The sequence below is a fragment of the Aplysia californica genome, unplaced genomic scaffold (genome assembly GCF_000002075.1).
Source record: "Aplysia californica isolate F4 #8 unplaced genomic scaffold, AplCal3.0 scaffold00405, whole genome shotgun sequence".
NCBI lineage: Eukaryota > Metazoa > Mollusca > Gastropoda > Aplysiida > Aplysiidae > Aplysia > Aplysia californica.
Window position 1 is genome coordinate 340,622 of NW_004797675.1, and position 20,957 is coordinate 361,578.

General features: G+C 39.4%; 2 protein-coding genes across 2 annotated transcripts; one reads left to right on the forward strand and one right to left on the reverse strand.

The window, feature by feature from the left end:
• Positions 1 to 973: 973 nt before the first annotated feature.
• On the reverse strand, positions 974 to 4,595 carry LOC101849387. The gene is made up of 3 exons (XM_005104118.3): positions 4,238 to 4,595; positions 2,835 to 2,994; positions 974 to 1,365 (listed from the first exon to the last, which is right to left on the reverse strand). Exons 1-3 carry the CDS (start codon positions 4,433 to 4,435, stop codon positions 1,265 to 1,267), a joined length of 459 nt encoding a protein of 152 aa, XP_005104175.1. The 5' UTR covers positions 4,436 to 4,595; the 3' UTR covers positions 974 to 1,264.
• A 203-nt stretch (positions 4,596 to 4,798) lies between these two features.
• On the forward strand, positions 4,799 to 12,759 carry LOC101849142 (keratinocyte-associated protein 2). Its single transcript, XM_005104117.3, has 5 exons — positions 4,799 to 4,938; positions 8,917 to 9,071; positions 10,005 to 10,068; positions 10,811 to 10,877; positions 12,287 to 12,759. Exons 1-5 carry the CDS (start codon positions 4,935 to 4,937, stop codon positions 12,390 to 12,392), a joined length of 396 nt encoding a protein of 131 aa, XP_005104174.1. The 5' UTR covers positions 4,799 to 4,934; the 3' UTR covers positions 12,393 to 12,759.
• The last annotated feature ends 8,198 nt before the right edge of the window (positions 12,760 to 20,957 follow it).

Here is a 20,957-nt window from a genome sequence, read left to right on the forward strand (position 1 = left end):
CGTACAGTGACAGAATAAAATTATATTCTTCTCTAAAATTGTTTCCTCACTCCTTTCCTGCTCTCTAACAATATTCTGTCGTCTGCTTTCGACTCCACTTTCTGCCCCCACCCCCTCACCTCCTTTGGCCCCCTCCTCTGAGCTCCTGGCTCTTACTGCAGCCTTTCTACTGCTACTCCTTGGCTCCTTCATACTGCCATGCTGTCTTTCAGCCACACCTCTGATCCAACACCTAGCCTTCTCGGGTAAAGGTGAAAAATTTAGAGGGTCCCGTGAGCACGTTGCGCACGTTACAGATTCCTTGGTGGTCCAAAATCGATAAGAATTGGTTTCGGCCGCCACCCGGGCAAAATTCAAAATTTCCAACCAACTGAAAATGTTTAATGTGTACCACGCGCCCATATTGTCTTATGCAGTTGCGAGCGCCGTAAAACATTTACAAAAAAAAGTATCCTCAACCTGAATATACACGTTTAAAAAGGACCACACTTTTAGATAGAAAATGTGAGGGTTATTTTCCAAGAAATTTTGGGGGGAGAAAAAAAAAGACAACTTCTTAATGATCATTTTCTTTTATTTTCGCCATTCTTCATAAGGACAGAAAAGGAGACGCGTACTAGATTCCTGTCACCATTGGTTTAATATACATAGGGATAGTATTGTATGTGTATATACATCTATATGTACAATAAGATGCAAGCGCGCGTGTGTGTGTGTTTGTGTGTGTGCGTGTGTGTGTGTATGTGTGTGTGTGTGTGTGAAGGAGAGAGAGAAAGAGAGAGACAGAGACAAAGAGACAGAGAGATAGAGAGACAGAGAGACAGAGAGATACAGAGAGAGACAGAGAGAGAGACAAAGAGAGAGACAGAGACAGAGAGAGACAGAGACAGAAAGAGAGAGAGAGAGAGAGAGAGAGAGAGAGAGAGAGAGAGAGAGAGAGAGAGAGAGAGAGAGAGAGGGGGGGGGGGAGGGAGGGGGGGAATCAAAACGTTCTCCGATCCTTTTATAGAAGATTCCATCTCTTAGTACAGTCTAGCAGTAAATATCACAAAAGCACCAGAAGCCTAACTAACAACATCCTTGTCATGATTTACCACATTATTACTTGCAAGCCTTAAATATTATGTATTTACATCTACATGGATGCATATTTTGTTAGTTCTCAAGAACACAAACATTATCTACCAGACAACTGAAAACATCTGCTATGTCAGCAACTCTTTTTTCCCAAGATAATCCTGCCATGGTCGAATGATGTCATTGCTCACTCCCTGATCGCTTGCTGGTAATGATAGCGTTCTCCAAACTTCTCCCACCACGCTTGCCATATCCTGTGGTCCTCAGCTTTTTTCCTAATGTAAGCCACTGAAAGGTAAGAAATGAATACATGTAATAATTAGTTATAGGTCCAATGTTATTATGTATGGGTTTGTGTTTATAGTTTATAATAATTCGTTACTAGTAATGGAATGAATCTGGCAGACCCCCTCAGAGCTCACGGGTTGTCCCTCCTACAGGCCACTCGCCTTGCTGCAGACAGACGCCTGTGTCTCCCCGCGACACCCACCGGTACAAGCGGAAAAAAGTAAAGTAAAGTAAGTACGTTACTAGTGTCTGTGCGTGGGAATGAGTGTGCCTGTATATGTGTGTGCGTGCGTGCGTGCGTGCGTGCGTGCGTGCGTGCGTGCGTGCGTGCGTGCGTGCGTGCGTGCGTGCGTGCATGCGTGTGTGTGGGGGGGGGGGGGGTGAGAGGTATAATGTTTGTAGTTGTGTGTTTGTTTGTTTGTGTATGTGTGTGTGTGTTTTCGTATGTGTGTATGTGTAGGAGTGTAGGAAGTTAGCCAATCATCTGGACAAGACATCAACAGTACAGTATGGCATAGAGATCCATAAAGAAAAGACTAACCTCATAACCGACAACACCAAAGACATCAGCTCAGACATTATAATTAGTGGCAAAAAAAATAGAGACTGTTCAGAGCTTCACAAACTAAGGTTCAGTGGTGACAGATGGATGAAAGATCAAAACAAGAAATATTGTCCAAGATTGCCCAAACATTTGGTACATTGTCGAAGTTAAAGGCCAAATAGAAAGACTGGAGTATTGCATTCAGTTCCAAAATCAGACTCATACATTTCATGGTCATTTCAATCTTCCTGTACGCTTGTGAGACATAGACCCTTACAGCAGAGTTAGAAAGAAATATACAAGGTACAGACATGAGATGCTTTCGAAGACTGTTGGGCATTTCCTACTGAAATCATGGAACAAGTGAGGCAGTGAGGAACAGAATCAGACATGCTATTGGGCCCTATGAAGATCTCACCACTGTGAAAAAACGCAAACTGGATTGATATGGCACATAACAAGATGCACAGGACTTGCAAAGATGATCCTAGAAGGTACTGTGCAAAGAGGAGTAAGGAAAGGCAGACAGAAAAAGAGGAAGACAGCAGAGCGGAATGGACAGGTTTAAAATTGAGTGAAGCCCTTCGAAAGTCTGAAAATAGAGAAGAGTCGAGAAAAGTGGTTGCCCGGTCATCCTTGGTGCCCCTTCTTCTAGACAAATAGATAAAGTAAATAAAGTGATGTCAATATGCGAAAGCGAATTTGCAAGGAATTACCTTAATTCCCACCCGTGCACATTTGCAGTGAGGCGGAAGAGAGTGTGGTGTCTGTTAGCCTGAGCATGAATGTTTCCCTCGGTATTTTTTTTTCGTAAATCTGTTTCTACAAAGCAAAGGAAAAAAATCCTTTTACGTTATAACAAGTGGCACACTTCACACAAAACGACAAGGACGCGCACAAAGGGTGATTTTGTATAATAACTTGCGTTTGTCTATTGTAGCATGCCCACGGAACAGTTCAGGGTGAGGGGCAGGAAGAGGGTTATATCCGGTCGCCACATTGTGCACGTTGGACGGTCCTCCGCGGAGGTCCACGAAGTCGGGATGAACTCCGCGGTCACAGGCGTGATCCCTGAACTGCCAGTTCTAGCAAGAAAAAAGAAAAAGGAAAAAGAAAAAAAGGAAAACGTAGACACAGAATAAAACGGGAAATAGGCGTCGCACCGCACTCTGCCTTTTCTTGTGTTTCTATCTTTCTTAAAAAAAACCCCCCCCCCCCCCCCCCCCCCCCCCCGCCCTTTCAAATAAAGCCGAAATTATGAAACAGGAGCAAGGTTCCAAAAAAGGAATTTATGTCCGTGACATCTATCAATAATGCACGAAAGAACAGACCTGTGCTACGAGATACCTTCGTAAGCTTATTGTTGTGCCACCAATCCGTACCCTTCTTCTAAGCAAAAGCCTATTTTTGGCTGGTACTGAGCCTGTAGCATATTAACTCACTGAGGACGCACATTCCGGTTTTTCGAACATTTGAAGACGCTCCCTTTTGAAATACAACGCAGCGTATTATCAACATTGGTATTCGTATAGATTTTTCAATCCTTTTCTTTGTCTGAAACTTTAAAAGGCAGGTAACTCATAATATGGGGCCTAGTATGTAATGTTCGAATTCCTGTTCCTGGTGTGTATGTTTGTAAGTTCGAAACGTGCAAGATTTCATCTGATCTGTTTTTGGTCAGGAAATGTGTCTGTTACGTCGGTAAAGATTTCATAGTAATATTATTACGGGCAAAATTATGAGAGAAAATTGAAAAGAATAAAAGCTTCAACCAGTCTGGGACCGACTGATAGCCTATGACAGCTGACAGTCGTGCTACAAGATCGACCACTGGTTAAGACTAGTCATTCAAGAAAAAATGCCATGGTCTTTCACCCTCACTGTCTCCCACCCTCCTTCCACCTCTATCCCCCCCCCCTTTTTTTCTCTCTTTCCTTGACTTTGTTTCTGTTTCTCCCGCTTGTGTGTTTGTGTGTTTGTATGTATGTGTGTGTGTGTGTGTGTGTGTGTGTGTGTGTGTGTGTGTGTGTGTGTGTGTGTGTGTGTGTGTGCGTGCGTATGTGTTCCAGCGGGCAAGCATGCATGTGTGCGTCTGTGTGTGTGTGTGTGTGTGTGTGTGTGTGTGTGTGTGTGTGTAACGTGTGTGTGTGTGTGTGTGTGTGTGTGTGTGTGTGTGTGTGTGTGTGTGTGTGTGTGTGTGTGTGAGAGTGTGTGTGTGTGTGGGGGGGGGGGGGCTTAAAAATGTAATATGTGATGGTCTTTCTGCCTAACGATCAACGGAAGCCAACCAGGGTGCTTCAGTATAGCCTATGATGCACCAGTACTCACATTTTTATAGGGCTGACCTGTTCTTGCTTCAGGAATCCGGGGATAGTGACCGTAGTAAACCAAGTTACTCATCCTCAGTCTCTCGGATGCATTCATGGGCAATGAGGAGAGTAACCATGGGTGAGTTTCTACTGTCTGCAAATCATCTGGTGAGCAACGGGGCGGCTTGATGATACCCCGTGGGTTTGCAATCGACATTCTACCGTTGCCTGGATTAAGCCTGTTTAATCTATCACTGCACCCAAAATAAGTCTGATTTCAAGCACAAACTTTAAAGAGGGAGGCTACTATTCCTGTTTCCATACCTACATAATTTTACAGTACTTCCCCTTGGCCTTTGTAAAAGAAGAGGGGAGCATTCCTGGAAATGTTTTACAAAAAAAAAGACATCGTGGAATAAGATTTTACATTTTAATCAAAAAGCAATTTCACTGCTAATAAATACATTTTTCAAGCTAGATTATTTGACTCTACATTTTACAGTTATGTAGAAAGCTTACAGGATCAAGACAGAAAAATACAGATTAAGTTACGTGTGTTTTTGAAACTACGCAACGCCCCCCTTGCCGGCGGAAGCAAGCAACACGTATACAGTGGGCTACAACAATCTTGCAGGCAGCAGAGAAGCAACTCCAATTTGCTATTTTCATAAAAGTCGAGCAGTTTGAAAGGCCTCAACGGGTTCAAAACAGTTGTCATGGGTAAATACTTGGAGAATAGCCGTTTATTTAGATATTTAGAAACAGTGGTTTGCTATTAAATTTATAGATTTACAATAGAAATTTTATTCTTCACGGAGGGGGAGAGCGGTCCAGTCAAGACAGTCAAGTTCATTACCGACCATGTCATGAACATACACAGTGATGAATGATGAACTGTAATTAACCCTCGTCCTGCGGGGGCCGGGTTTTTGTCGCCCGATAAGCCTATTTCAGCACCTCGCCTGCGTTCTGGTCCCAGGCCGAGCATCATCTCACGTGAAATTCGGGTCCCGCGTCGGATCCCCATTCACGCAGGGCAGGTCAAGTGTGTCCGTCAGTCTGCTTGAGTTTGTGTGCGTTTGTGGCCTTCTTCTAGAACCGCCTGCGTTGGTTCGTAATCGAGGCATACGTCATACGTCGCATTCAAAATACGCCAAGTTGGTAGCTCTAGATGTTCATCTAATGAAATTATAGAAGAAATTGACCCACTTTTATACATGAGGCATGAGGAGCTCGAAAGGATAGTCAGGAAACAAGACTCCCACTTTTCTACGAAATCTTTCAAATGAGCTTGATTTTGTATGAAATGATACTACCTGATAAAAAATGAGCTTGTTTGATAGGTTTGAATACCATTGAGGCATTGTGCAGGTACAAAGAACAATTTGAGTGCAAAACATTCGGAAATTGACCTATATTAACCCCTTTCGAACCTCAGGTCATTCATAACAACAAGAGCATATCTAGAAAGGTTATTCGAACGGGCGTAACTACTCGTACTGTCTTATCAGCTTGTGAGAGGGGGTGTGACACTTTATAAATAGAAAGCTATGAAAGATAGAGCATTATTTTCATCATCGATTAACACACTCCCACAATGTTCATGGCGAAAACACATGTTTCCCGGCGCGCGCGCTGTACACCAACAGTACACACTGAGTGACCCCAGCGGCCTGCCCGGAATGTCCGACGTAATCGGTTGCTGATAAGATTCGCATCTCAGCACAGATGCAGGACAAGAGTTAAAGTACTTAATTTATAATTATTTTTGGCTGTTCTTGGATGTAAAAAGTCTTGTCTAGGTGTCAGCTTAGATCTATTAAATGTCTAGATCTACCTAGAGATCTAGATGTAAAGCCTGAAAACAAGCTAATATGTTTTTGGTAATTAGCAGAGATTCTCTGGAAGCGAGTCCGAATAGCCTCCTGTCGCTATTTGGACACAAGAAGCTCCAATGCATGGATGTAATATGGGGTGCTCATTTGGGGGATCGGGTCTGGTTGGGGCAGTTTGCTAGCCAGGGTAACAGGTTACTTTGTCACACGGTCATCTCGTCACCCCCCAATTACAAAATGACATCGGATCTAGATCTCTCTCCAAAATTGTTATGTTAGATTCTAGATCTACTACTAGAATGGGGTCGGCACACCGTGGCCGTCTAAGAAAACTGTAGAGGACAAATTCATGCTCGACATCTCCTTGGCTTGCTGTGCTTTGTTTCGCTACTCTTTTTGCCTCATCCGGTATGTTTTTAGGCCAGCTCTATTTCTCCGAAGGCTCGATAAAATAAACTTGAACTATTTCCCAGAACGGTTTCCGTTCTCGAGATTTTTTGATAAATTTGCGAATGGAGTGGCCCGCATGTGAGTATGCGTGAGTGTGTATGTGTGTGTGTAAGGCGTGAACGTGGGGGGCCCTTGGGGGGATTTTTTTTTTTTTTTAATCTTTGCTTTAGGGGTGACTAAAAGCAAACTGCCGAAGTTGAGCAGTCTTGTTTTCTCGCAGTACCTTTTGAAGGTATTTTCAAATGAAGTATGGTCTGGGAACGTTGCCTCAACTACAATTTAAGTATCTGAATATTCCGACAACTAAAAATCTCTAGCTCTAGAAATTTAATTTGATGCAAAAAATGCTTCCTCCCAGTCTTCGCAGAATGGCAGCATGAAAGATGAAGCCGAACTCTCCCAAATAACCAAAAAATCTCGAAAACGGAAGCCATTCGGAGAAATAGAGATCAGGTTTATTTTCCTGAGCTTTCGGAGAAATAGTCACTTCGATATTTTTAATTTTAAACAACCCAACTTCTTTTACATGTGAAAGTTGGATCAGCCACTTTCAGAAACAATTGTGATGACGACCCCGGCCCGTACTCGAGTCGGAAAATCCGGCCACCTGTTGGGGATTCGGCTCAACTTCGGCCCCGCTCGGCAAATCCAGCCGTGTTGTGTAATTTTCAAAACTCCCAATTCAAATTGCCACCCCACTTTGGATACGTTTAAAATGAGAATACTCTAAATGTAGTGCAATGGTCCTAAAATAATGGTTCTCGGGGTGTTCCCAGACCTATTAATAGGACTCACCTTGAATTTGAATCGGATGGGCAATCTTAGCCAACGGATGGACTGGATTTAACATACTTGACAAAAGGGTCGTCAAGAGGTATTCGCAGGAAAAGCGGTCCGAAAACCAGAAGTAGCAATCTTCTTTTTAGAAAATATTTTCGCAGCATGGCTCGGATTAGTCATGCTGGGAACCTCTTGCAAGGTATGGAAATTATTGTTCCCGTGAGGTGGCCGGATTTATAAGGCTTTATAAATTTGAAAGTAAGGGTTGAGCTTTTAGCAAAATTACAGTTCCGTACATTTCTATTTAGCTAATTCATTTTCAACAGAACTAATATGATCTTGCCAATCACACCTTTCATCAATAATAATACCTAAAAATCTTGTTGATCTGACTCGATAGATTTCAATATTTTCAATACATGTATAAAATTTATGAACAGTGTAGCTGATCAGGTAGGAACGACGACTCGCACAGCCCCCCCTCAGGCCACAGGAGGCTATTCAGACTTAATTTGTAGAGGTTTAACGGCGCTCGCAACTGCATAAGGTCATATGGATTCTAGGGAGGTATGAACAAAATTAACTCAGGGTTTTAAGGGTTAATCTACACACACTGAGCATACAGTGGATTGTGTATTTCTGTAGCCGACATGTGTGTGCGTAGATCTGCTTGTGTTTGTGTGCATTTCAATTCAATTACTGGCCACTTCTAGAACCGTCTGCATTGGTTTGAAACTGAGGCGTAGCCTACATCTTGTTCGAAATACGTAAAGTTTGTAGCTTTAGATATTCCTCCAATGAAATTTGAACAAATTGACTCTCGTATACATGAGGAACTCGAAAGGATTTATAAAACCCGGAAACAAGATTTCTGTTTTGATATTTTTCTATCAAAAACCTTTCAAATGTGCTTGTTTTTACACAAAATGAGAGAGGGTTCCCACTCTATGGGGAAAATGGAAATAAAGCCAAGAATTTCTTTTTCAGATTTTCTGGTCAGAAAAGCTCCATGAAAATGGATGAAAATGAAAATATGCGAGAGAAAGCCGGCTGCCTATGATTATGAATTTGGGAGAATCGTTAAGGTTTTTAAACTTTAAAAAAAAACATTTCAATTTTACAAAAATACAATCATAACACCCAACCCCTTATTCCGATTAAAAATAGATTTATTTACTTAATTTACCGTCCAGCTACCCCTACCCATCTCCACCTTCCGGGCGTAATTGTTAGGAAAAGTGAGCTACGGACGGTCTTCGTCACTACATCACGGGCAGCTAACTTTTAATACCCTCTGTGCTCTGAGCCCTAGTCGCTCAGTAACACTTTGCCTCAGAAAAACATACTAGGAATAAGGCCAACATTAGTTTGACAAGATGTTAAACAATTCTTGTGCCTAGGTGTTGTGGGTGCCGGCCCAGGCCAATGAGAGAAAAAAAAAACTGGATCAAGTTTACAATTTTAAACAATCAGCTTCGATGTGTACAGTTAAGATCAAAGGCTTGGGATGCATCCCGTAGGAATCTTTTGTTTTCGCCAGTCAAGCCAATAGCCAATAAAGTCTCTCTTTAAACACCATGATGGAAGGTTTCACACATTTTCTTATTTATGGGGATTTTTTTTGTCTCTTCAGCATTGCCAACAGGAGCTTCTGCAGCGGTCTCCCTGCTTCTTACCATCACGTTGTTTGCTCTGATGCAGATCTTCAAGGAGATCATTTCATCAACTGAATATTTCACCATTGCTGGAGGATTTATGGGCTCACTTTTGTTCATAACCCTTCTCACTGTATCCTTTTTTGGTATTTGAATACATATTTTTAGATTGTTTTATCTACTCGTGATGCCGTTGATGGATGCTCTGATATGGAGGAGAAAAGGTAGAATATATCATATCTGTGTCAGATACAATGCTGACATTCTGTAAGTTCTGAGAAGATTAGAAAACAAAAAGGGCTTTCACTTCATGATTCGAGTTTCTATATATAATAATGTCAATGAGATCGAAGGTTGCTTTGTTCAATCAAACAACATGCTTTACCTCTTAACCCAAAGCATCTGCCAACTGACGAGTCATTTTTGTCTCTTCACTGCTGTACCGAACTTGTCCCACACTAGGGCTAGACTAACGTTGAACGAAACTAATACAGTTGTACTACAGTGGACAAGAGGCTTCCAAGACACCGGCTGTGAGAAGCTCGTTTTCCTCAAGTGCATATCATATGAATATAACTGACAGATAGGAGGGCCTATTGCTAATGATTGTTTAGACAAAACATGACAGATAATTGATTTCACCGACTCGCCCTCAACCCATTATGCAAATCAATGTCAAATACTGTATACAATAGCCAGGCAGAAAATGTATGACCTTTCTTCTGTTGACAATTCACACCCTCTGATTGGTCGCATAGAATGATTGTTTGTAGTGTACAGCACAATAATCCGCAGGTAGGGCAACTCATAGTACCTTAGAATAGAGTAGACAAGGTGCTTTGTGGGAAAAAATGTGTGAAGCCATATTAATCAGGACTGTTCAATCTGACTTCAGTGAATCTTAGTATTCTTAGTTTACTCATTTAGGTACTCATTGAATATGAGGTGCATTTTACTGATTTTAATGATTTAAAAAAATGGGGGGTGGGGGGGTATTTGAGTTTCACTGCTGTGTATATTGTCATGAGCTTTTATTTTGATGATTTAGTCCTTAACAGGAATCAAGTTTGTGAGCAACATGGAGGTGTTCCTCTTCGGAAAAGGCTTTCAGACTCGATTGTTCCCTGAAGGTGAGTATTGCTGGTTTTGCAGGTTATTTTCTCAGGTCAGAAGGTCAGGCAGTGTCTAGTCTAAGCATACCAGTATACAATATTTTTCCTAAACATATTAAGTGCATATTACTTCCACGTAGTTTTTTTCTTTGTTTCTCCTTGTTTCAAAAGTGTGTTGTGCCTATGTCACACGTGTTTGTATTGTTGATAACCCAACTCTTGCTATAAAGTCGACAAGTTTTCAACCATAAGTGAGTTGTGTGGCCATTGTCCTCTATGAATTTTGTAGGGAGAGCAGTTCGTAGGTGATGGGATGGAGATTTTTTAGGGCATTGGGCACTGTCTGCTGTTGCAGTCTTTAGAAGGTGAAAAATGAAAGAGTTAGATGATACAGCCTGCCTACTTGTCTGCAGTGTTCTGTGGAGATATGGACCATTTGTAGTTTTTATGTTCACAGTGCCTCAAAAAAGTCTGCAAAATAATCTTCTTTTTTTTTTCCACCACTTTCAATGTATTAAATATTTTTATTTCCTTTTTTCACATCTTTGTCACTATCGATGCAAATGGCTGATTAGAAGAGGGTTTAATAATTATGATCTTTTCCTTTGTTATCTCACTTTTTGCCACCTGTATCTTTATTTTTGTTTATGTTAGCAGTTTGAAACTTCATGAACTTTGGTGTTTATAGGATCCTAAGCTTTGACTGGAAACTTAGAAATATGGAGTAATTTACTATGATTTGTATTATTTTTGTCCCCAGTTATTGCCTGCCTCTTCCTTGCCATGTTTTCATCTGCCCTTGTTCACAGAGTTTGTGTCACAACATGGTAAGTACTGTAGAAACATTATGTAAGAGATATACAATTAACAATCAAAATTATGTATGCACAGGTGGTCATGCTCACATTTCCTAAGTAAAGAAAGTTAAACAGTATCGTACCTTGCCAATAATCAATCAATATCTTGTTATCTTCAGCAAGGCTTTTTATTTTCATTGAAATACTTTAGAACATCTGTGGAGACCTTTTTTTTTTTTTTATCAATGTTTTAGGAGGCCATAGAGATTTGTGTTAACCATGTTTTGTTTTTTGAATTTCTGTAGTAGCTTAAACGATATTCAACAGAGGCCCTACAAGCATGGGGCTTTTGTTAAGTGTACCTCATGCCTCATGCTGTTCTGTATGAATTTTTTTTTCCTCCTTTTGTTTTGCCTAGGAATTTTTCACCTTTTCAGGTGTTTTTAAGCCTTGGTTCTGAAAGGATGTCAGTCTGCATTAGTAAAACCTCATTCAGTCTGGCAATATTTTTTGCTAATCTATGAACTGATTTTTCAAAGATAAATTGTTGAGGGTAGGTGAGGATCTAGTGAGGTGTGCTTCTTCTACAGTGGGCCCTGCTTGTAACAGTCTTGTTTAGAATAGAAATTCAGGTATAGCAGGCTTACAATTAATCTCCTAGTCCAATCTCTCATTATAATGTATCCTGAAATAGTTCTTTTATAGCAAGCATTCGGACCGACATGCTGGGCTATAACAGTGATCGAAGCACCAACAAAATCTTTAAACAAAGAGACAAAAGTGCGGAAAAAAGCAAATAAATTTAAAACAAAACAACATTGTATTGGTTGTGTATACATTTTATAATGTGTCATGATTTGTGTGCGCAAGGAGGAAGAGGGAGAGCTGGGTGCACATTGGTCACTTGGTGATGATTCAGTTAATGATTTGGTCTGAAACCACTCCTTCACATTGTCTCCTGATGGGGTGGCGAGACCTGGAGTGCGACTTAAACACTAGATCTACTTCCAGAACTATGTGTGTTCCTTTTTCCAACTGGTTACTATTCAATTACGAATATTTGTACAGTGCACAGGGCATACTGTGGACTCTGTGGAGCATGAGTATGTGATATATGTATATAATATATATATATATATATATATATATATATATATTTTAATGCAATCTTTATTATTATTACCCATGCTTTGCAAATTATGTTTAGTCAACCTCTATGAGACTAAGATGCTAGAAAAAAAAAGAAGATAAAGATGAGAAGAAACAAATAAAGAAGATTCTGCTGTAACCGGGATACCACGTCCTGATCGAGGTAAAAATGTGATTTTGATGTCTGCCTATATTCAGTTCCATTATTTTTGTTTTTTCAATCAATTTTGTTATTGTTATTATTATCATTATTATTAGTATTATTATTGTTTTTGTTTGTTTTTTTGCAGCTTCATTTTTTCAGCAGTGGCTCTCTACTATATCAACCGGATATCTCAAAGTATGTACGCTCCACCTGTGGCTGCTGCAAGTGTTTCTTCCAAGAAGAAGAAGTAAATTTGAAAATATTTTTCACTTCTCATGGTCTTACTTAGTCATTGAATAAAAAATTAACATCCAATATTGTTTAAAGAATGTATGAGGTGTGGAATGAGGAAAGAAGTCCAGTACCATAACGAAGTTCAGCTTTATATCACAGGCTTAATAGTGAAAGTTCTGTAGTTGATGTACTTTATTTGTATGACCAGTCTCTAAAGCTGCAGCTTTTTCATTTTTTTTATGTTGATAAAAACGTGTTATTTTAAAAGGTGTTTGAGTTGAGTGTTTTGTGATTCTTTGTGGTCTCTATATCACTTGTGGAGCATAAAAATTTGTTGTGTCACTGCTCTTTATGTTTGTTGTAATAAAAAATATTTAAATCTTCTTAATGTGTCTTCTTGTTTATTAGAGGTGAATATTTATGATTACTGCCAGAGGTAATGGTTTGTTGACAAGTATTCTCTATAAGTTTGAAATTAATGTGTCACTTACAAACTGTGACTCTTTGATGATACAGTCTAGCATGCACATAGTGAACAGAATTTCGGGCCTGATGTTTTTCTTATACATGCATATTCTTTGTGTTTAGGACATACATAGTGAAATTCATACAGAAAGAAGAGATTTCCGTGTCCTGTTGATTTTACTATGTGTGTGCTAGACTAGTTAAGAGGTAGTTTGCTTTGTTTTCCATATTTGGGAAGCGGAGAATTTGCAGTTGAAAGGAAATACATAGCAGCCTATGATCCTGATGCTTGAGAGTAAAGAAAATGCAGCATCTCATGCAAACTGGATCTTACCTGGTTCATCATGGGGGGAATCCACAGGGAATTGTGGCAAGGCTCACAATCAGTAAAATGGTCCTCCCTTACTTTGTTGATATGAACTGACAGGACCCTTAGGTGAGTTTATAACTTATAGTGAACAAAGAGTGATTAACTTTATGCCCGGTCACATTGGCATGAGATGTGCCATTTTCACTTATCCAATCACCAGTCTCAAGACAGATATCTGGATTGATCCCATTGTTCCATCCCTGTTCAAAATCTATAGTTGTCCATCTCTGTTGTAGTGCACCATTTTGTTGTGACTGCCCCAATAAAAAATTGGTCTGTCTCGCAAATTCGAGCATAAAGATTAATGCAACTGCCTCGGTGGTCAAACAGCATTGAATTCACAGTTCTGCCTTGTAGGCCCTACCCACCCAGTGTGCGATGTAAGTTCTGGCAGAGGGCTCAATTAATGCAAGTGCAATGTTTGGGGCTAATAAAGGCTTTGACGGATTCACACCTCACATGATCCTGTCTGAGACAATGTACCCTCACATTAAAATTTACAACGGAGATGCGATCGCATTTACAACAGTGGGTTATCTATGACGCAATGGGCAGTAAGATAGCTCAATTATCGCTGTTTGCTTGATCAGCTGTGCTTGCCTGGCATTTTGTTCTGAAAATCATTTTCTGAAATGCGGGGGATCTTGGCCGTATGTAATCCTTCAGAACGGGTTCTTAGGGGTGACTTTGGTGTAGTAAAAATTCTGTTTTCTTAAAACAGTGGGGTTCTAAGCAAACGGGGATTGTAAGTGATGAGATAGTAGGCAGAGACCACTGTTATATAACCCATTCAGACACCATTATGTAATCAGACACGTCCTCTGACTAGTTTTTATCACCTTTCTTGTCTCAGCAGAGATAATGAGGGATATATTGGAAAATAAATATATGTCGATCTCTAACATAAATTGTTACAAACACTTTTCATCTGAAACATCTAGAATAAAAAGTTTGCAATAAATTTGTAAATTAGATTTTTAGGTAATTAATATAATTAATATGTACAAGCTTGGAATTTTTAGCTACAATTCATTCTGTGACGGATGTCAGAAAAATTGAAGGCTGTTAATGATTTGTATGAGACTTGTTGATAGGTAGACCTACATGTATTACTCATGACTCCATATTTTTCGTTGGATAGTTGCCATGAGAACTTAGCACAGTTTTGAGCTTTGGTAAGCCTGTCACACCATCTATGTTTTTTTAAAAGACTGAAATATGTTAGACATCACAATTTCCCAAACTGATACATACTTTTGTGTTAGTATGATGAAGTCATCTATTCTGGTTGTAGCTTGATGATTTTGCCCACATTCCATTTCTCTTTTACTGCCAAAATGGTTTGAGTTTTCTATTCTCTTGTCACATCGTTGGTGCAATTCTATACATAAGTCTGGACTTTTATTAGATTTATTTTTTTTTTCTGTTCCTTTAATATGGGATGATGGTCACAGAGTGTTGTAATCATGAAATCTAATGCTAAAAATTGAAAATGGAAAGCCTGTGAGCCCCCAAAAAATCAGCCTCTGGACTTTTTGTCTCTCGTGAAAAATTCATTTTGGCCCACGTATGCCTTTATAGAACCACACAATCAGATTACAATACAGGTGATGCTGCTGTTAACAATGTCCTTGGGAAATTGCTTTGACTTGGATTTCAATAATAGAACACAGCCATAGCGGGACATTTTGTTCCAGAAGAAAAATCCTGCTGTAGGCGAGTTCGCGCTATAGGAATGTAAAGGGGAAATAACCGAAAAATTTATAAAAGTCCACATGAATGTCTCCCTTCCATTCAATAAAATGTGCGCTTTTGATTAGTCTTCCTTTTCTTGTTAACTTCGTTGATTATCTCGGCTTTTAATTCGAGTGAGAATCATTTCCTTTTGTCCTTCTTGGAAGCCATCTTTTCCTCGGTTTCGTTACTTGTGCTGTCTGTCATACCAGAAGGGCAACTGTAGAACTCGTGAAGTGGATACGTGCGTATGTCTATGAGCATCAACGATTGTTGTTCAATGAATCGGGAATCACACACTACACGCTCTCCTCTTCTACTAAGCTACGGCACATCACTTTTGGAGTGGCTCATGAAACACATCTCTCCACACCAGCTCTCTCTGCCGCTTGCCCCAGCTCACTTATCACTGGACTGGCCATTCACAACACTGCACCGCTGACTGCCTGTTTGGAGCCCGCCTAGAGCCCCCCAGCTAGAGCTCGCTCGATCTCTCCCGCTGTATCCAAGTTCGGGCCTTTCCTTGCCCCGTTAAACCCGAGCACAGGTAATTGAGTTTATATAGAGTAAAAAAGGGGGATTCCGGTAAGGTCCCGCTGTAGGGATGGTACCGCTGTAGTCGTGTTCTACAGTAGCAATCTACAGTTAGTAGATTTTAAAGACATGAATGAGGGAAATAACTACCATGAATACTTTAGTGGAAAAAAAATATCCGTGTTTATGTCCCCTTATCTGGGAACTGGAGTCCCTGACCGTTTTCTTGATCACAGGACCAACTCATAGTCTTCTTTATTATCCTCATGTCTTCCTCCCAGTTTGCCCAACCTGGTCATTGTATACGTCTGATTATAATGATTAATATGATGCTCCTAATCTTTTCCCATCCTTGTTTTTCTCTATATATTGACAAAGATAAACAATCGAAACTGTTTAACTTTAACCGTATCCGTACGTCGTGGGGAACTCTGTGCCACCACTTTCGAAAGAGAAATTTTTCTCGTTAATCCGATCCGTACGCTTTGCATAACAGTCTGTCAAAATTATTTTTTGAGAAATACTGAAAGTTTCAAAGAGATCTTCGTACTAGAAGTATTCTAAAATGTGAAGAATACAACCACACGGGTACAAAATGACCCCAGGGCGTACGGAGAGGGTTAAGACAGACAACCCATTGTTGAGGAGAAAAGTGGCCGTCTTAGTCTTAGCCAGGTGACCCCAACCGTCTTTCTAAGTGTCATTATACTGTACAAATATACACAAGGGAGAAAATGGGGAGTGGCCTTTTGTACAAATTATTTTCTTTTTAAACAGGTGGCCATTAGAACATGTTCAACGGTATAAATATTTTTGTTCTTTTATGATTGACTTTTTACTTCCTGGAATCAAAACTGTGCTTCTTTTGACTGAAGCTGAGAATATAGGTTACTTCTAATACTACATTGCATAAGCAGTGGTCTTCATTCACGTAAATTATAGGGGTTTTTTCCCCCCATGAAATAGAGGCTAAGATTCATTTAAGTTCCCTTGTGATTCATTTCCTGAAGGGTGTACAAATTTCGCAAAGCAGGCAGTTCACTGCTAATGACTTCATTAGGAGATTAGAGCCATATATTACATGTACCAATGTATGTGTTTGCAAGAAGACAGGAGATGGGAGCACAAAGAATCTGGTTCCATTATGTAGGCCTATCCATCAAGTCTTCAATGTTTTCAAGGGTGTGGCTATAAGTTATGAGCAAAGTCAACATGAAACAGCCTGGGGCAGAAGCAGTGAGATTGTGAACTTTTTTTAATTTATAGATTCGCATTACATGAGTATTGTGTAAGGTCAAAATATAGTATTCAATAAATGTCACGGACAAACTGAAGAAATTAAATCAGAACATTCTCTATTACATCTAAAAACCGAAACAACAAATTAATAAATCAAGATATTATCAGCCCCCCCCCCCCCCCCCCATCCCAACTTATTTAAAAAAAATATCTACTCCCAGGATCCTGGGAGAGCTTGCATTCTTCCTACTCTGTGAAAATGCAGGTGAAAGTTTATTTCAATAATTGCTCATCAGATAAATCATAGTGTTCATCTCATTCTAAAATTACAATATTCTGCTCTTTATTAAGTAAATTAAGATGAATATGAACCAAATGGTTATATATAGTATAGCTTTTTTTCGCCCAAAAAAAATATGAACCTCTGTGGGAAGTAAACCATTTACATTTGTAACTAAAAACTATTTTTAAAATTCATACATGAGGCATACAATGTACATATTTTGTATATGATTAATCTAAATATGGCAGATAAATATTAGTTGAATGTACAAAATGAATCGTTGTAAAAAATGCATGTACATTTGACTTATTCAAAGGGTATGAGCATAGACTAGTAAGTAGAAGGGGTACAGATACATTGGTGATTCTTTTCATACAATAATATAGCAATAGGAAAATACAGAAGATACCAAGGGATTTTTTCATGTAAGCCTACTTATCGCATCAGCTCACTTTTTTCCTGACAATAATATGTTGGTATGTCGGTCTACAAGAAAAACATTACGTGTCAGAACGCTGTCTCAAACCATAGGACTCTTTCTATTTCCTTATGACCTGGGGGGGTGGGGTGTTGTTGTTTTTTCCTGACAATATAGATAACATACATTGTACTGCTCAGCTTTCTAAAAAGAATTTAGAAAGCAATATCATACAGACATTATGGGATAGGACAAAGACTTTTTACCTCTGTACCTCTTTCACCTCAAAATCTTTTGCCAAGTAAAGTAATACCTTTTCTTACTGCCCCTGTTTTTATTTGGCCATCACAGCCAGTAACATTGAGTTTGAGAGGGAATTTTCAGTGGTAGCTTTTTGAACAGACCTCATAACTGAGAAGAAATGAAATGTTTACATCTCCAGTGCTGGTATTCAGAGTGCAAGGCTGCTCAAGAAAACACTACACAGTGACAACATCTGAAAATTAGATTTATATGTTTCTATGGCAAAGAAAAGAAGTGGCATAGGCATAAGCTTTAATTGAGAAAATGAGAAATGAGGAGAAAAATCGTGTTTTGGAAAATTGACGTTCGCCAAGGATACCACCTCATCAACTTCCTGACTTCATCCTCACAATATTTCTCATGCCAATTATTTTCTGCTTAGATTATGCTTTTGAATGCTTTTAAAAGAGCATTTGTTAAGTAATGTGAAAGATTCATTTTTATTGTTAACTCCCTGGTCTGATGATGACTATCTATTAGTGCGCTTGGACTCCTTCCAGCTTGGAAGAATTGGAGGGCGCATCCCTGACTTTCAGGTTACAATGTTCATTGATGACATGATATCTGGACCTAAGAAATGCATTTCTGCGCATAAGTTTTGCATTATAAATTAAAACACCATTGTGATTATTCTGTCCATTATTTTATTGGGCATTGGTTTGTCCTGTGATACCAGCATATTATTTGATTTTTTTAAAAATAAGCCTCGTTCATTTTGAATAAAACCATTGCTCTTGAGATTAAATATACATGAAACTTTAAGGTTGGTTTTCTCTATTGAAGTTGGTGCAGACCTGGCACTGGATGATGATGATGAGTTGGTGCATCCTTCTTTCACAAAAATGACCATAATATCTCAAAAAACTATTTGAGAATATCTGAATTTTTTTTTAAACCCCCAACTAACAGAATTATCTGGAAAAGTCATTCTATGCAGAAAAGAAACATATTTCTTCAAAAGTAAAATATTGCACATAGTGACATATGGACCCTATTCTTAAGCATGTACACATATTTTGATCCTAGAAAGACAAATTCTAGTAAATGGCAGATCTTTTAAGTTACTAAGACCAAGTTTTATAGGAAAGATAAATCACTGATATTTTTGTAGTGTTGTGTAACAACTAGATTTTCTACTCATTGACCGTAGAAAAGACAATATTGATACTTTTGGTCAAGTTGATTTGCTTAAAATGAAGTTACATCCTCAAACAAATTATAGTTTTCGGCACTCGTATGACCTAGAAATTTGTGTTGCAAATGCTCTAAAGGTAAAATTCTTATTTTTTATAAATTGTCTGCTTAATGTCTTACAACTTGCAATGAATTGGTTTTACTGCCGACATAATTATATCGATAAAAGAGAGTTCAGCACTGTTGTAGCTGGGGTGCACTAGTGGCTCTTCTTACTGAATAATTGAAAGAGACAAGGGCACAAAGTATAAATCTACTTACCCCAAGGCAAGTTATATAAAAAGGATGAGCAGTGGTCAAGCTCGTCATACAAACGTGAATTTATCAGTAGTATTGTCATTCAACAATTCATTCAGAGCAAAGACATGCTCAGCACTGTTATCAAGAATGGGTAGAAAATTGAAACGTCGTAGAAAATCGAAGCCTGAAATAGTTATATTATGGGACATAACCAATGCTAATGAACTGATTAATGTCTCTGGTATGAAAACTTGATTCTGGACATGCCAATGATTAACATCTACAGTCAAACTTGCTCTAATGGCTACCTGTCCATGACAGTCACCTGTAAAAATAACCACTTCCCACATCCCTTTGCACGAGACAGACAATCAGCTATGCCTAAATGACTAAAGGTTTCATCAAATGTTTGATGACCAACACGTCGGCAGGAGACGGGAAAGTAGGCTACTTTTTGTGACAGCAAATACGATATTAAAAATCTTTTTTTTTTAATGGTTCATCAAATAGGTCGGTTTTTTGTGACTTTGAAAACATTTGAAGAAATACGATATTAATCATTTTTTGGAGAATATCAATTTTTAAATTTTTATTTTTTAAATTTTTTTTTTTGGGGGGGGGGGGGCATTTGCTCTTTGAGGATTTTTTTGGTGGACGGGAGGGGGGTGGGATGTTCTATCGAGTACAGTGGAAGTCGGATTCAACGAGAACTCGGATTCAACGAGATCAATAAACATAAAATAACCCGGATTCAATGAACACTTAAATCAGCCAGCTCGGATTCAACGAGGTCGCAGACGTGGTTTCGCTCATTTTTCTCCTAGAACTCTGAGAACGAACTTTATCTATTCCCGGAAACCATCCATTGCACCTGCATTGTGAACCATTATTCGCTTAGCCGATTGCATGCGACAAATCAGCGGCCTTTTTTCATACCAACACATGCGTTGTTGGCACGCGCACGTGTCTACTCTGGCGTGTGTCGGGGTCGGATGGGCGGCCTGCACACGTGTGGCTGTGTGTGCGTGTCGGGGCGGGGGGCACTAGCGGTCCGGGCGTTGAACGTCGCAGATACAAAAGGGTTACAGTCTTTTTTTTTTTCCCTTGGCAACTGATCATTATTATAATGATAAGCTAGTCTTGACGTAGATCTACGTAATGAATTAAGTGTGCGCTGGTCTATGGAATCATAATAATATGTTGCTGTATGCTAGGCTCTACACAGCAACACAACTTTTTGGTAAACAATCGAGATGACACGGGCGTGTGCATTTGAACGAATCGGTCCTTTTTTTTTTACACAGCTCATAATATGCCGGCATTTCAGGTACTACTTGTGACTTCTTTTTATATATTACTTGCTCAGTGCCTGTAATTATTTAATTTACACAAACCCTCGTGTTTGCTATAACGAACACAACACTCGGATTCAACGAGATTTTAGGTCAGGCCCGGCTACCTCGTTGAATCCGAGTTCCACTGTACTACAAAATCTGCTGCCCACCAGAAGGAGAGGTGCAATGCCTTTGGTGGTGCATTCACACATGGCAGAGGATTTTCGATACTTATTTGCTTACATCGATACACTTCACACATGGGTAAATAACATGAAAATTTTGTATTGTATGTTTCATCTGTCTTTCTCACCCTATTACCTTTGGATGGTTGGTGGGTGCTCTGGTGTGGTTAGCTCCTTCTTTCTTATCTCTCGTCCATCTTTTCTTTGTACATAACTCTCCAATAACACCTATAGCCTTTGGCACTTATAATATGACCTATTTGTGTTGCAAGTACTGTTAACA